Source organism: Salmo trutta, chromosome 5, assembly GCF_901001165.1.
Source record: "Salmo trutta chromosome 5, fSalTru1.1, whole genome shotgun sequence".
In the NCBI taxonomy this organism is placed as follows: domain Eukaryota; kingdom Metazoa; phylum Chordata; class Actinopteri; order Salmoniformes; family Salmonidae; genus Salmo; species Salmo trutta.
In genome coordinates, this window is record NC_042961.1 from 49,367,827 (window position 1) to 49,383,655 (window position 15,829).

Sequence of the window (15,829 nt, forward strand, 5' to 3'; positions counted from 1 at the left end):
AAACGCACAGCAGCACGTAAACAAGTCTACAAGTTCTGACATAAACTGAAATTATGCGAACTATTAGAATTTTAGAAACCAGGAAATGGTGGATTGATTTCTGCATAGGGTATCTTTAAGCATGGGAATGATAGAAATAGTGCACATAGAACAGATATACTGCTTCTTAGACTTGCGTTTAATGAGAATGGCAGATGTATAACTCAAATTCCTATTTGAATTTGGTCAGGTCGCCCCAAAAAGTTACACATTTCAGCTTTAAGGGTAAATCTATTTGATTCAATCTATATGATTGCACCTGAATGCCAAGATATTCAGGAGATAAAGGTGCTCAAAGTTGACCCATTTTGCATACCCCACCATACCATCAGACATGGATGTCTTTGTCACTGGAAAAGATGAACGGTTAAGTTTATCATTTACAAACAGGGTTGTCAAACTATTTTATAATATCTTGGGGGAAAGTTTTTTAATTAACATTTAAAGTCATATATCTAAAAAAAAGTGTAAAGTCAGATTTTTTCATATTCGCAGATGTAGCTTAGACCCTACTTTACATCTTCTAATGTTTCTGACACAACAAGCTCTTGACTACAGGGTATTATATAGAAAAATAATTAATAGAATGGGTCTATCCCTTCATACCACTGCAATTGAGCTGGTACACCATTGAAATGTAATTAAAATGTTAACTTCTAATTACTACCACAAAGATCGCCACCAGTCCACCTAACGCCGAACGTCAACTTAAATGTGTATTCTATTATTTATATTTCTATGATTTCAACAGGTTTCATATTGAGGCTTGATAGTATAATTTGAAAGAGCAGATATTCCCATTCAAGTCAACATTCTCTGATGTGTAGATCTCCAACCATCTTTGTGGTACCATTTGAAAGTTGAAATTTCCATTTGATTCCCATTTTAGTACATTTATTAGCCAAAACACAACACCAACCCTGTATTCAAGAGCATGTTGTCTCAACCGATGGCGGGCACAACACCAAAACATCAGATGATCTAAAATAAGGTCTAATCTACAATGTATGCAAAAAAGAAAAAATCTGAATTTACTCGTTTTTAGATAATTGACGTTTAATGGTAAAAAATGACAATTGTTTTTTAAACAAACTTTTTTTTTATAAACAAATTTTCTAATAGTTTGACAACCCTGTCTGTTAGCTTTTAAATGATGTCAATGTCAACCGTTTAGCTTTTCCAGTGATGAAGACCTGGATGTCTCATGGTATGGTGGGATAAGCAAAACAGCTCAACTTTGAGCACCTTCATGAAATCAAATCAAAGCCAATTTATTTATATAGCCCTTCGTATATCTGCGGAAATCTCAAAGTGCTGTACAGAAACCCAGCCTAAAACCCCAAACAGCAAGCAATGCATGTGAAAGAAGCACGGTGGCTAGGAAAAACTCCCTAGGAAAAACTCCCTAGAAAGGCCAAAAACCTAGGAAGAAACCTAGAGAGGAACCAGGCTATGAGGGGTGGCCAGTCCTCTTCTGGCTGTGCCGGGTGGATATTATAACAGAACATGGTCAAGATGTTAAAATGTTCATAAATGACCAGCATGGTCAAATAATAATAATCATAGAAGTTGTCGAGGGTGCAACAAGCACGTCCGGTGAACAGGTCAGGGTTCCGTAGCCGCAGGCAGAACAGTTGAAACTGGAGCAGCTGCATGGCCAGGTGGACTGGGGACAGCAAGGAGTCATCATGCCAGGTATTCCCGAGGCATGGTCCTAGGGCTCAGGTCCTCCGAGAGAAAGAAAGAAAGAGAGAAAGAGAGAATTAGAGAGAGCATATTTAAATTCACACAGGACACCGGATAAGACAAGAGAATACTCCAGATGTAACAGACTGACCCTAGCCCCCCGACACATAAACTACTGCAGCATAAATACTGGAGGCTGAGACAGGAGGGATCAGAAGACACTGTGGCCCCATCCGATGATCATCATTTTAATGTTTTGGCATTCAGTTCCAAAAAGTCCCTTTCTGAACACTTCTACAACGGGCAAATATGAATGAAAGGTTTAGTTCAGATCAAAAGGGGTTCTATCAAAAAGTGATTGAATTCAAAGGGATTTACCCTTAAATGACTTGTGTAGTTTGAGTAATTTACCCAGATGTTTCACAGAACACTGGGCGTATTCTTGTAGACCAGCTGGCCCGTGGTGCCCCGAGCATAGTCGCTGTGTGTGTACGTGGATGTATGCGGGTGGGGGTGCATTTACAGTACGTTTGTACAGTATAGAATGTACGTGAACATGTATGTGTCTACAGTATCGGGTTTCCCTGTATTTCTTTAAGTAAGGCAGTATGATCCGCTAAGCATCAGAGACACCTGATAGGGCACATTCAAACGTACCACTACTTCCTCTGTGACGTACAAGGATCTCATAGTCAGCTAAAAGGGGAACTCTTTTAGACCTTCTATTATTCCAGGAATGAAGAGGAGTAATAAAGTCATCCTACAAAAACTATCTTCAGTGTACAGAACTACTAGGGCGGAGTACTTGTTTCATTGTAACTAACACAAGGGAACTATACCAGCAGGAAACGTTTCTAAGAATGCCATCCGCAAACATGCATCAAGTACTATACGTACTATACGTCAAATACTATGCATACTATATGTCAAACGATTTGGCGGAGTTCTGAGCAACAACCATGTCATTACGGTTTCTTATTAATGAAACCATATATAATCTTATAAAATGTAGGGCTTATGTACAAAGCTTTATTCGATAACCCAAGTCCAAAACAGAAGGAAACTATTCGGACCTCCTTCTGTGATTGGCTGTATATCAAATCAGGGTCTTAGTCTATATCCAAATGAAAACTATGTTAGCCCATTGAGCTAAAGCCTAGACATTTATCTAGGGGAGCCAACACAGGACCTCGGGTCTTACATCACTTGAGAGAATATTAAATAGTGTTTTACAGTGCACACTACCAAATTAGGTCTTCTTGTTTGGCCATGAATATGTTTTTTTTTGTCCCCCCACCACTCCCCAGTATCTAACATGTTGATGTTAACTGAGGAGGGGATCATCAACTCCTGCATCTGAGAGCAAAGAAATTGACATTGGTCCCCCTATTGTGCTGATGTGTCATCTGTTTCTGTGAACGTGCAGGACAGTGACCAACATACACTACTTGACCAAAAGTATGTGGACACTTGCTCGCCGAACATCTCATTCCAAAATCATGAGCATTAATATGGAGTTGATCTCCCCTCTGCTGCTATAACAGCCTCTACTCTTCCGAGAAGGCTTTCCACTAGTTGTTGGAACATTGCTGCGGGGGCTTGCTTCCATTCAGCCACAAGAACATGAATGAGGTCACGCGTTCTAATTCATCCCAAAGGTGTTCGATGGGGTTGAGGTCAGGGCTCTGTGCAGGCCAGTCAAGGTCTTCCACACTGATCTCGACAAACCATTTCTGTACGGACCTCGCTTTGTGCACATGCTGAAACAGGAAAGGGCCTTCCCCAAACTGTGCAACAAATTTGGAAGCACATAATCGTCTAGAATGTATGCTGTAGTGTTAAGATCTCCCTTCACTGGAACTAAGGGGCCTAGCCGGAACCATGAAAAACTGCACCAGACCATTATTCCTCCTCCACCAAACTTTACAGTTGGCACTGTGCACTTGGGCAGGTAGCGTTCTCTTGGCATCCGCCAAACCCAGATTCGTCTGTCGGACTGGCAGATGGTGAAGGGTGATTCGTCACTCCAGAGAACGCGTTTCCACTGCTCCAGAGTCCAATGGTGGGGAGCTTTACACCACTCCAGCCGACCCTTGGCATTGCGAATGGTGATCTTAGGCTTGTGTGTGGCTGCTCGGCCATGGAAACCCATTTCATGAAGCTCCTGACGAACAGTTCTTCTGCTGACTTTACTTCCAGAAGCAGTTTGGAACTCGTAGTGAGTGTTGCAACCGAGGACAGACAATTTTTACGCACTTCAGCACTCGCCGGTCCTGTTCTGTGAGCTTGTGTGGCCTACCACTTGGGGGCTGAGCCATTGTTTCTCTTAGAGCTTCCACTTCACAATAACAGCACTTACAGTTGACTGGGGCAGCTCTAGCAGGGCAGAAATGTGAACAACTGACTTGTTGGGAATGTGGCATCCTATGAATGTTCCACGTTGAAAGTCATTTTACTGCCTATGTACGTTTATGAAGATTGCATGGCTGTGTGCTCGATTTCTGAAATAGCCGAATCCACTCATTTGTAGGGGTGTCCACATACTTTTGTATATATAGTGTATTTGGACAGGAACCTCGCAGGGCTCCATGCCTCTCCACCCCCGCCACGCGTGGCTGTGTCTCCTAGACAGCAAGCTACAGGTCAGGGAGACAACCGCTAGCGACTTGCGTCAACAAAACTTGGTGCTGGGTGTTTGCGTCTCAACAAAGCTCTAAGATGTTGACGCTAACGGCCTCTGAGGAATGCCATCAACAGGCAAATAACGGCATTATTCAAGTAACAATCTAGGACAAGGCTTTTCATTTGGTAATGTTCTAGGCTGTCAGCGCACCGGCACTTCTGGCACACTTGCATTACAGGATTACAAAGAATGTTACTGTGTCCAGTGAATCAAAAGTGAGGAATATTTGATCTATTGTTTACAATGTTATTTCTGTAGAAATTGTAGTCAGCCAAGTGAAAAATGTGTACAGGGGATTAGAACATTTGCGAATGGGAAGTCCCTGCTTGCTTTTTTAGAACATGATTTACATTTGGGGACTATTGTTTGAAAACATGGATATTATTTGAATGACAATATAATAAAATACATGTCCCAAAACAAAAGAAGTCGTTCAGATAGTCATCACAGGACAATGTAACTTTATTTTCATTGTCATCAATTTAAAAAAAATCTCACGAATCAGTTGTAGAAACACCTACCGGATAACCCAGGGACCATAAAAGAGCTTCGGGTTGCAATTAGTGGGCAATAGACGGGCCAATGTGCGAAACGGCGAGGATCCTGTGAGGGACTATGCAGATTCCGATATGGAGTTGCCACCCAGTGAGTAACTAGTACTGCTTTAGTTTTATTCTACTGAAGTTGAATATTTTCATGGTTTGGCAAAGGACGACCTGAGTTGACGTTTTATAGCTCTTGTCTGTGTTGATGCGTAGGCCTGAGGAGCGTGCGCTCATCCCAATCGGCTGTATGGCCTTATCGCTTTGCTGAGGGGAGGTAAATACGCGTTTTAGTGACTTGCCAAAGCAGTGATGAAAAGCCTGATAGATCGTTGCTCCGGTGAGGAGGCTACTTACTGTAGCCTATATTTGGCTCTGACTGGTAGACGCACCTACCCAGCACTAAGCTCCTCGCATTCAGCACCTGGAGAATACGAACCAGTACACTGGGCATGGTTGGGAATTTTTAATGGACCGATGGCTTTTGCATGTTGAGGAGTGGGTGAACAGATGTTATTATTTCGCGCAATGTGTTTAAACGACACATCACTGCTTTGCGAATGTTCCACAATTCAAGTCGAGGTAAGACCGTTTTCTAATTACTTGGTATGCTATAAACGAAATAGGCTGCTAAAGTCACATTTTCTGGTACGACTAATAAGGAGGCTATACATATTATACAGCCCAAATAATGTGGAGCCTAAATTCTGTCGATGTGCCCTTGGGCAAGGAACGTAACCATAGTCGCTCTGAATAAGAGCGTCTGCTAAATGTACATATCAGCATTTCAACCACGTTTTTATTTTGGCTTTCAAATTATGCTTTCCTAAAGGAACTTAATTACAGTAAATGTAGTTTATTTTCACATCTAGGTTTTGACAGAGAATGGGACAACTACGTGCGTAAAGTCCCCTATATCAATAGTCAAGTGAGGCGAAGCATGGACGCGCAATATCTCCGCCGTTCCAGCTCAAACAGTTTTGGATTTTGTGTAGTTTAAAAAAAAAATTTTTTTATTGATTGATCGATTGATTTAATCAGAAGGTACTCATGGTTGACATATGCACAGTACTTTTTTACCCATGACCTTTCCATGAGTACCAACTCAGTGGCCTTGTGGTTAATGTCATCCCTGAGATTGGAAGGTTGAATTGATGGATTGGGGGTAAAGCCCTGCCCTGCGATAGACGGCTCAGTATCCTGTCCAGGGGGTATACTTGTACATCCAGTTAGCTCAAGCTACAGACAGAAACAGGAGAGAGGCTCCTGCCCTATGGGCCGTTCCGGCTCTGACAATGCTACTTCTTACTTATCATGAGTAAGGCGATGGATGTGTTTCCTGTTAGTTAACTGTAGCATGACTGCAATGTCGAGGCAGCAAGGAAGTGACAGGCTTCAAGTTAATGCTGATTAATGTTAGAATGGGATGACTTTACATTTCTCTAAGGATGATTTAACAGACAAGGGATTTCCATAGAGGAAGTTCAGGATTCCACCCTTTGACTTTGCATTACATTGGGATTCCTCACAGGAAATGATGTCACATCAGTGTGACCTGCTTGCTGATTACTCACAACTTTGCACTTTCAGTCTAAGAGACAAGATTGGCTGTGTAGTAGGTTGTTATACATCATTTATCTGTCACTCTTCCCAATTGGATTGAAGTGTTGAGTTCACCTTGAGAATGAACCAGTGTCATGTAGAAGTCATTTGATTTATTAAACGTCAAGAGTAGGAATGAAATCGTCTCAAACGAGAGCATCACTGACAGCTAGGTGACCTTTGAGAGATTAATCTGCCACTCTGTGTCTGGTGCTTGCCAAGGTTCACCATCAGTGCACAGCACAGAACTAGACCCTAGAATGGCAAAAAATAGAAGTCAAATCTTGGCATTTGGTGCTGCTGGCACTGGTTCTGTTACCTTTCACTTTGGCCAGCTTCCTGGACTCCAGAGTCCCTGTGCTCAGCACGTGACTGGCAGACAGGCAGGCAGGCAGAGTAGTCTATGGGTCAGCGTTGCAGAGTCAGTCAGTGAGGGAGTCTGGGAGTGAGTGAGTGTGGGGGCATAGGGGGGGCATAGGGAGGACACGCAATCAGTCTCACACATAGGTCGGCAAAGGTCGGGCGGTCACACTAATCAACTTGTTAAACATAGTGATTGAAAAGTGTGGAATTCAGACATTCAACCCTAGAGGAGGTCAGTTATGAGGTTGGCTATGCTGCTCTTTCCAAACCACCTACAACCTCTCAGACTGGAATGGGGTGTAAGGTTATATGAGTGTAATCCATACTTTTGTTTGTCTTGTCATTACATCGTGTCTCTAAGTACCACGCACACACACACACACACGCACACTTAAACACACACACACTGCTGCTGCTGGCCTAATTTCTTTGTCTCCAAAGGGCCAGTGTGGGGTTCCACTATGTGACACAGATAATCAGCATTACTTTAGAAGCATGCGACCATATCACCGCAGCTAGTGCTTATAGCTGACTTAGTTATGACTAGAGTTGCAAAGCTATCGGTAGTTTACCAAAGTTACCAGAACTTTTAGTAGTTTTGGTAATTAACAGAAAGTCTATGGCAATCTATTGTGACTTTGGTAATTTATACGTGATTAACTTTTTTTTTAAGTATTCATATATAGCATAATTTTTTTATCAGTCCATATTGTCCATGAGTTTCTAATAGATTGACAATGTGGTTATTCATAAAACATAAAAACACACTTTTATTTATAAAATAAATAAAAGTGTGTTAAAAAACAATATGCTGAAATCCGCATATTAAACACCAATGGTATTCACTAAGTTGATGGGATAATATTTTACAGCTTTGTCATTCAAGTTGTTTGAAAATCATCTTATTTAATTATTTAATATACACTGAACAAAAATATAAACACAACTTGTATAGTGTTGGACCCATGTTTAATGAGCTGAAATAAATATTCCAGAAATGTTCCATACGCACAAAAAGCATATTTCTCTAAAATGTTGTGCACATTTGTTTACATCCCTGTTGGTGAGCATTTCTCCTTTGCCAAGATAATCCATTCACCTGACAGGTGTGGCATATCACGAAGCTGATTAAACGGCATGATCATTACACAGGTGCACCTTGTGCTGGGGACAATAAAAGGCCACTCTAAACTGTGCGTTTTTGTCACACAACACAAAGTTTTGAGGGAGCACGCAATTGGCATGCTGACTGCAGGAATGTCCACCAGAGCTGTTGCCAGAGAATTGAATGTTCATTTATCTACCATAAGCCGCCTTCAACATAGTTTTAGAGAATTTGACACTACGTCCAACCAGCCTCACAACCGCCGACCACGTGTATGGTGTCATGTGGGCGAGCGGCTTGCTGATGTCAACGTTGTGAACAAGTGCCCGGCCTAATGCACCACCCCACGTCGCAAGGATCTATACACAATTCCTGGAAGCTGAAAATGTCCCAGTTCTTCCATGGCCTGCACACTCACTAGACATGTCACCCATTAAGCATGTATGGGATGCTCTGTATCGACGTGTACGTCAGCGTGTTCCAATTCCTGCCAATATCCAGCAACTTCGCACAGCCATTGAAGAGGAGTGGGACAACATTTCACATGCCACAATCAACAGCCTGATCAACTCTATGCGAAGGAGAGGTGTCGCGCTGCATGAGGCAAATGGTGGTCACACCAGATACTGACTGGTTTTCTGATCCACGCCCCTACCTCTTTTTTTAAGGCATCTGTGACCAAGAGATGCATATCTGTATTCCCAGTCACGTGAAATCCATAGATTAGGGTCTAATGCATTTATTTCAATTGACTGATTTCCTGATATGAACTGTAACTCAGTAAAATTGTTGAAATGTTCATGGTGCGTTTATATTTTTGTTCAGTATATTTTACATGTGATGAGGCCACACAAAGAGCCAGAGACAATTACAGACATCTGTAAAAAATTGGAAGTACCCAAAAGAGACACTAGATGTCTTGTAATAGATTACATAAATCCTTGAAAGATGCCAAAGTTCTGGTAGTTTACTGGTAAACGTAGAAAGTTCCCAGTAATATACCCTCCCTTTCCAACCCTAAGTATGACACAGGGGACAACACAGACAGACAACATAAAGGGGTTTTATGTACACACAGGGTGAAGACCCTGAGAGAGGGTTAGGGTTAGAGGGGGCATTTCCTCTGACCCTTAAAAGGGATCTCTGTGAGTCCTCTTTGTCCTCCCCACAGCCAACATTGTTTTTAAAAAAAATCAATGGTCTAAGAAAATCTTTTATTATCTGAGTTTAAAAAAAATATTGGTTGATAAGCCAACTTTCTATGTTTAGACCACTAAAGGCTAAACCCAAATAATTGGCAAACATTTTACTGAAGAATATTTTTGGGGAAACAGCTGCGGAGGCTACCAGTGCTCAGCCTGACACGAGGCATCCTTGGAGAGCTGTCTGTAATCTGTAGCATTTTACTGCGTCAGTGAAAGAGCTCATTCAGCATGATGTCCATATTTGTATTTATTATGGATCCCCATTACTCTTCCTGGGGTCCAGAAAAATGAAGGCAGTTATATGACCTGAACAACTACATTGAACTGTCATGTGTAACACATAGGGTTTACCACAATTATTATGGAACAGTTTGCACTAGGAGAGGTGCGTGCGAGACTGAACGCGTGGAAAGGCCGGGGGTGTATTCATTCCGCTGATTCTGTTGCTAAACGTTTCTTAAACGTAAGCAAACAGAACGAAACAGGGAGGGACTTACCTGATTTGCCCAATACAAACTCTCGTTTTGCTCTGTTTGCTTCCATTTGGTTCTTAAATGGTAAACGATTTCCATAATGCATACATCACTGTTGAGCCCATTTTTACCAGGCTGTCACTAGAAATACCACAAAATGCATACACTCTAAGAACACACATGAGCCAGTATGCGTGAAGTTCAGGAATACATAGACAGCAGATTTCCACAAAAGCACTGTTATGTGCTGTGTACAGCAGCATTGTGCTGGAATACTAGCCACTCTGTGTGTCCAGGACCATGTCTGATCTCTTGTTCTGGATGACGGATCACAAGTAACCTTGACCCATTGCGTTGCTTGCAGGTCAAGAATACCAAGTAACACCCAATTCAAACAGTTATTCTGCTACAGTGTAAATTAAATAATCTTGGCCTGAATAGAACAACACTAGTTTGTCTTGAGTGAAGAGGCAAGCAGTGGAGAACATAGTTACAGTAGTGTGCTGAGAGACCCAGCCCGTGCTACAGCAGTGTGCTGGGAGGCCCAGCCCGTGCTACAGCAGTGTGCTGGGAGGCCCAGCCCGTGCTACAGTAGTGTGCTGGGAGGCCCAGCCCGTGCTACAGCAGTGTGCTGGGAGGCCCAGCCCGTGCTACAGCAGTGTGCTGAGAGGCCCAGCCCGTGCTACAGCAGTGTGCTGGGAGGCCCAGCCCGTGCTACAGCAGTGTGCTGAGAGGCCCAGCCCGTGCTACAGCAGTGTGCTGGGAGGCCCAGCCCGTGCTACAGCAGTGTGCTGGGAGGCCCAGCCCGTGCTACAGCAGTGTGCTGAGAGGCCCAGCCCGTGCTACAGCAGTGTGCTGAGAGGCCCAGCCCGTGCTACAGCAGCACGGTCAGAGCAGGAAAGAACAGTTCAGACATCAGAGTATGGGTTTGACTTAGGGGTAGCTCCTGTGACTGGGTGGTTAGTATGTTGCTCCTAGGTTCACAGGGGGTTTGCAAAGGCCCATGGGATGGGCTCAAAATATGTGGCAAGGAGATGGAGGAGGGGATGCTACAGAGGATGAGAGGCAGGGAAAAGGGATTCAACTTGGGACAGATGGATGTAAACAGAACTGGGAGAGACTAATAGAACCAGAGAGGTCTGGGTAGAGGGGGGATGACACCTACATGCATAGGCTAGCATAAATAGTTCCAAGCCAATGGCATGTATTTAACGAGAGTTTAAAAGCCTGAACACAGCTATTCATTCATTGGCATATATATATATATATATATATATATATATATATATATATATATATATATATATATATATATATAAAGAAAGACATTCTTTGCATCAGTATTAGTAGTGTTGGAGCTCCTTGTGTAGTGATGCAACATGCAATATGACTCCCTGCTAACATACAGGTTAAATAACATCCAGAGTCCCTCTAGTGCTCAATACTAGTGAGCATGAGCATACTACAGAGCATGATTGCATTTGACTCACCCAAATACAGACACATGTAGTCTATACGTAATTAGTCAGCCTTGCTCAAATCCACCCCTTGCCCCTACCCCTTAGATAACATGTTTTCCATATTGTTTATGGGTTAAGCTACATATTGTTTAATTGGTTATGGCTGATAATGGTATAGAGTGTTGATAGTGTGTTTGCTGAAGCCCCTCTCTGTGTGTGTGTGTAGGACTCTTTACGTTGCTGCTGATGCTGTTGGAGTGGACCAGACCAGGCCTACCGTCCCCCCTGCGGCCGATCTGTGACCTGCGGGTTCTAAAACACTTCATTGAAGAGGCCAGAGATGCCCAAGCAGCCATGGTGAGAGACACACCACATCCATGTCTGGTCTAGTCTGGTCTGGTCTGGTCTGAGCCCATATTACTAAATCGTCTAAAAGTAGGAGTGCTTATCTGAGATCACGGCCCCCTCCCCCCTTTTCAGTTCTTTATAATCTTATGGCTCAGACACACCAATAGCGTTTGCTGGCTGAGAGTACTCTGAATATCATTTGTGAACTGAGTGTGCACCGATTTCACATGTAGAGTCGCATGAAAAATAACGGCAGTCGGACCTCTACAGCAGGTGGTCCCTAAAACACAGTGCGGACGCCAGGCAGACGAACGCGAGATCCACTTTCGGTGCGATTTGTGCGAGCTTTAAGAGGAAAACTGATCCTTGATCAGCATTCATATTCCCCCTTTATGAATACGGGCCCTGGCCATGAACTGGTGCTATTTACAGTGATAGTGATAGTTACATTTCATCTCACACGTCTCTCTTTTATTTTCTATCAATTTTTTCTTGCCCTGTTTCTTTTCTCCATCCATCCCCCGCTCCCTCCCTCAGCTGACTTGTAAAGAAGGATGTGGTTTTCCAGAGCCCGTCACTGTTCCCCAAACCAAAGTAGACTTCAGCGTCTGGGAGAGAAAAAATGTAAGTAACAACAGTCTCCCTCTCTCTCTCTCGCTCTCTCTCCAAGAAGAAGAACCAGTCTACCTAAGAATGTGCTCTACTGTTATCAGATCAGCAGTATATCCTGTTATCTCATTGCAGAGCCACATAGAGAGAGTTTGGGCATTGAGGCTTCAACCTAAACCACATGGCTCTGGTCAACTGGTGAGCTATGTCTGTCTCTGTGTGTTTTTGTAGGCACTGGAGCAAGCTCAGGAGGTACAGTCTGGCCTGTGGCTGTTAAACCAGGCCATTGGCTCGCTACGAGCCTCCGTCACCAACACAGCGTTGCAAAGCCACATAGACAACAGCCTCATAAACATCTTCAGAATAGGAAAGGTGCTGCGCAGCCTCAACATCCAGGTGAGCCAGGTCAGGGAATAAAAGTGCAAGGGCTTGTGTAAGTTGCTATTGCAGACAAGCATAGGAATGCATAGGAATGAATGGTCACTATCTTAAGTTCACTTTGGGCCCTGTCCAGATGCATTCCTAGAGACACGCAATGTTTAACCTGAATGACCCAGTTACTGCTATTCCCACACAGTGGTTGGAGCTTGCTGCTGATGGATAGCTGTGTCATGCTGACTGTACGCTCTTTGGGGGGAAAAAAGGTGTTATCTAGAACCTAAAAGGGTTCTTCGGCTGTCCCCATAGGAGAATTCTTTGAAGAACCGCTTTTGGTTCCAGGTAGAACTCTTTTGGGTTCCATGTACTGTAGAACCCTTTCCACAGAGGGTTCCACATGGAATCCAAAAGGGTTCCACATGGAATCCAAAAGGGTTCCACCTGGAACCAAAAAGGGTTCTTACTGGAACCAAAAAGGGTTCTCCTATGGGGACAGCCAAAGAACCCTTTTGGAACCTGTTTTTCTAAGAGCGTAAGGGACTGTTAGGTAGAGAAATTCAGAGAATCCCCTCGGGGGCGGTGGTTCTTAGATAGTAGCAGAAATGACGACAACAACCACACTCACATCCACCAGTGAGTTGGGGCACTAACTGGCAGGCAGAGTTTACTGGGTATACACCAAGGCCATGGAAAGACAAAATTAGCTCCAGTCATTCCATCTGTCCTTTCAGGCTTAAGGGTTACTGCAGAGCTTTCATAGTATAGACATCAAACAAATAGCGCCCTAGGCTTGTACCTTGGTGAAATACTGCTGATATTCCTTCATCATGGGGATATTTTTTGTCTTTATTTTTTTAATCTTTTTTTATTTTTAATCTTTCCATCCAGTCTAGTGGCATGTGTCATTTTTTAAATATTGATTTCATGGTTGTGTTCATTAGGGTACACTGTAGCGAAATGTTGTACAACGGAAAAAGAAAACAAGCGCTTCTTGGACAAGTTCAGATGGAATCTCCCCGTTTCTCGCCGTTTCGGACAGTTTTCTTCTGGTTTTTGCCAAGTGAACAAAACCCAGTAGGCTACTCCATTTTGTGTATACTGACCAGGCTTGGGCGATATACCATATACTGGGGTATTTAGACATACCGACAGGAGGCTCCGGTAGTGCGTGTTATGCCACTGCTTATAAATAAATTATCTAAGATATGCCAAATAAATTATATCCAACTCAGGGCTCCAGCTATGCATTTGGTTTGCTAACTTGCTAGCTAAGTGGCTAGATGGCAAGATCAAAGTTATTGGTTACAGCAGAGACCATCAATCCCCTCCTGGATTAAGATCCATGTTGCCTAAATACATTTTGTGTGTAAAAAAAAAAAGTACATTTTCTAAGAAAGAGCGCCCCTTGTGTGCACATCCGGTAATACCATATACCCCGGTATGGTACAGAAACGATATGATGGTAGGAACATCTAGATACCGTCCAACCCTAATACTGACATATTTCTTCTCCTGTCTTCCTGTCAGGAGTGCACCCCTCCAGCAGGAGGAGTGCCTGGAGGAGAGGAGACATGGCGGGTGTCGTCTGCTTCAGAGCTGCTCCAGGTCCACGTCAACTTCCTGCGAGGCAAACTGCAGCTCTTGCTGTCCAACGCGCCCGTCTGCCACTAGGGCGGCAGCTGATTGGGGCTCTCCGAGGCGGGGCCGAGTTGATTGGAGCTTCCCGAGGCAAGGGGTGGGATCTGACACTATTGACCCTGCTTGTTGCCAGGTAGAACTCTAAAAGATGAGTGTGGACCAGATCTTCACAGGAGAGAATGAAGCTATATGGACAGAACAGTTCCTATTGGACTTTAAAAGGAAAAGAGCAGGTAGCACCTTGAACATGGAGATGAGGGAAGTATGTGGTTAAGAAATCACACACCGAAAATGAATGGGGCCTACAGAATACACAGCTCCACAGCTCTTTAATGGGCAGTCTTCAGCACTTTGTGTGTGTCTGTATGTCTTTTAGCATGAGTGTAATTCTGTGGCCTCTACTGCAATGGAATGTGAGTTGTCATCGCCAAGCCTGCGTAATCGACGCAGATTGCACATGATGACACCTTGTTGGAGTTCTACTCAACTGTCATTGACTGCCTATCAAATACCAGAATGAGGGGGCCTAGCCTGTACCACAAACTCTTCAAACACCACCTGCCTCGTTCTTAAAACACAACACTTTTCCAACTGCTGTCTATCAGTGTCCTTATATGTATTTTATATTGCTAATGTAATTACTTATTTATAGAGATTTATATTTTTACTTTTAAGCTGCAGTTACTGTCAGGACTATAGTATTATGAGAGATATACTGTAACTAGGAGCTAGAGACCACAGTTGAGCTCTAACGATTGACCATAATTACTGTATACCACCACTGAACATTGTTGTTAAGATATTTGTACAAGTCAATATCCAACTGTTCACTGTCTGTTACCCTTTGTAGAAGAAATGATCTGTGTTTGTATGTACTGTATGTGTGAGAGAGTACCTGTATGAATGAGTTTTATACAACTCCTTATAACCCTATTGAATGGACTAGAGGGGGGGGGGGAACAGAAGCAGAGGTTCAGTCGGTTGAAGGAGGAAAAGATTGAGCGGAAGAGGGAGAGGGGGGGCTTACGTGAGAACTCCGAAGCTATGCAGTGATTATCAGTGTCTGGTTTATGCAGACCAGCACTCAAATAGAGCTTCGACGCAGATAGCATGACTGCCAGGAAAAATATTGATTGGTTCTCATGATGAACATCCTGCATGCCTCTCTCTCGCCTTCATTCAAGCAGCAGCAAATCAAGCGCAATCCTGGGAACCTTTGGAGTCGCTGACGTTGGGGATTCTTCCAATTTCGGGATTAGTTTTTTTTCTCCTGTGTTTTGTTTCCCGTATTAAAAGTCTTGCAGGCACGTTGCTGATGTTTGTACATGTTTTTTCCTGTTTGTTTCAGATGTTTTGTCCCTTCTATTACACTGCCATTTGGTATTTAAATACAAAATATTATTCTTAGATTAAAAGGATGGATGAAAACAATGTAAGAGGAAGTTTGTCTGTGTGATAAGTGCCTCTCTTTTGAAGTCCAGATATATCTGGTTTTGAAAGAAAGCCTTGTTTTGGGGTTGCATACTTAGCAACAGTTCAAATTAATTCAGGTAGAAAACATGTGTATTGTCAAATTTCAAACTCAAATCATGGTTCAATAGTTTCGCATACCTAAAACATGCATTGTGCAAATGAAGCATTCTATTGTCACCTAGTGGAAATTCACTGTTACTATACCTGAAAATTACCGGATTATAG

At 43.2% G+C, this 15,829-nt stretch overlaps 1 protein-coding gene across 3 annotated transcripts; it reads left to right on the forward strand.

Annotated features, from left to right (window-relative positions):
• Positions 1–4,224: 4,224 nt before the first annotated feature.
• LOC115194367 (erythropoietin) lies at positions 4,225–15,562 on the forward strand. Of its 3 annotated transcripts, none has more exons than XM_029754018.1 (5): positions 4,225–4,623; positions 11,385–11,515; positions 12,044–12,130; positions 12,347–12,511; positions 14,021–15,562. In XM_029754018.1, the coding sequence occupies exons 2-5, from the start codon at positions 11,405–11,407 to the stop codon at positions 14,162–14,164; spliced, it is 507 nt and encodes a 168-aa protein (XP_029609878.1). In that variant the 5' UTR covers positions 4,225–4,623; positions 11,385–11,404; the 3' UTR covers positions 14,165–15,562. The 3 variants fall into 3 exon arrangements, with proteins under 3 accessions (XP_029609878.1, XP_029609877.1, XP_029609876.1); XM_029754017.1 differs by lacking the exon at positions 4,225–4,623 and adding an exon at positions 4,869–5,053; XM_029754016.1 differs by lacking the exon at positions 4,225–4,623 and adding an exon at positions 5,074–5,532.
• The last annotated feature ends 267 nt before the right edge of the window (positions 15,563–15,829 follow it).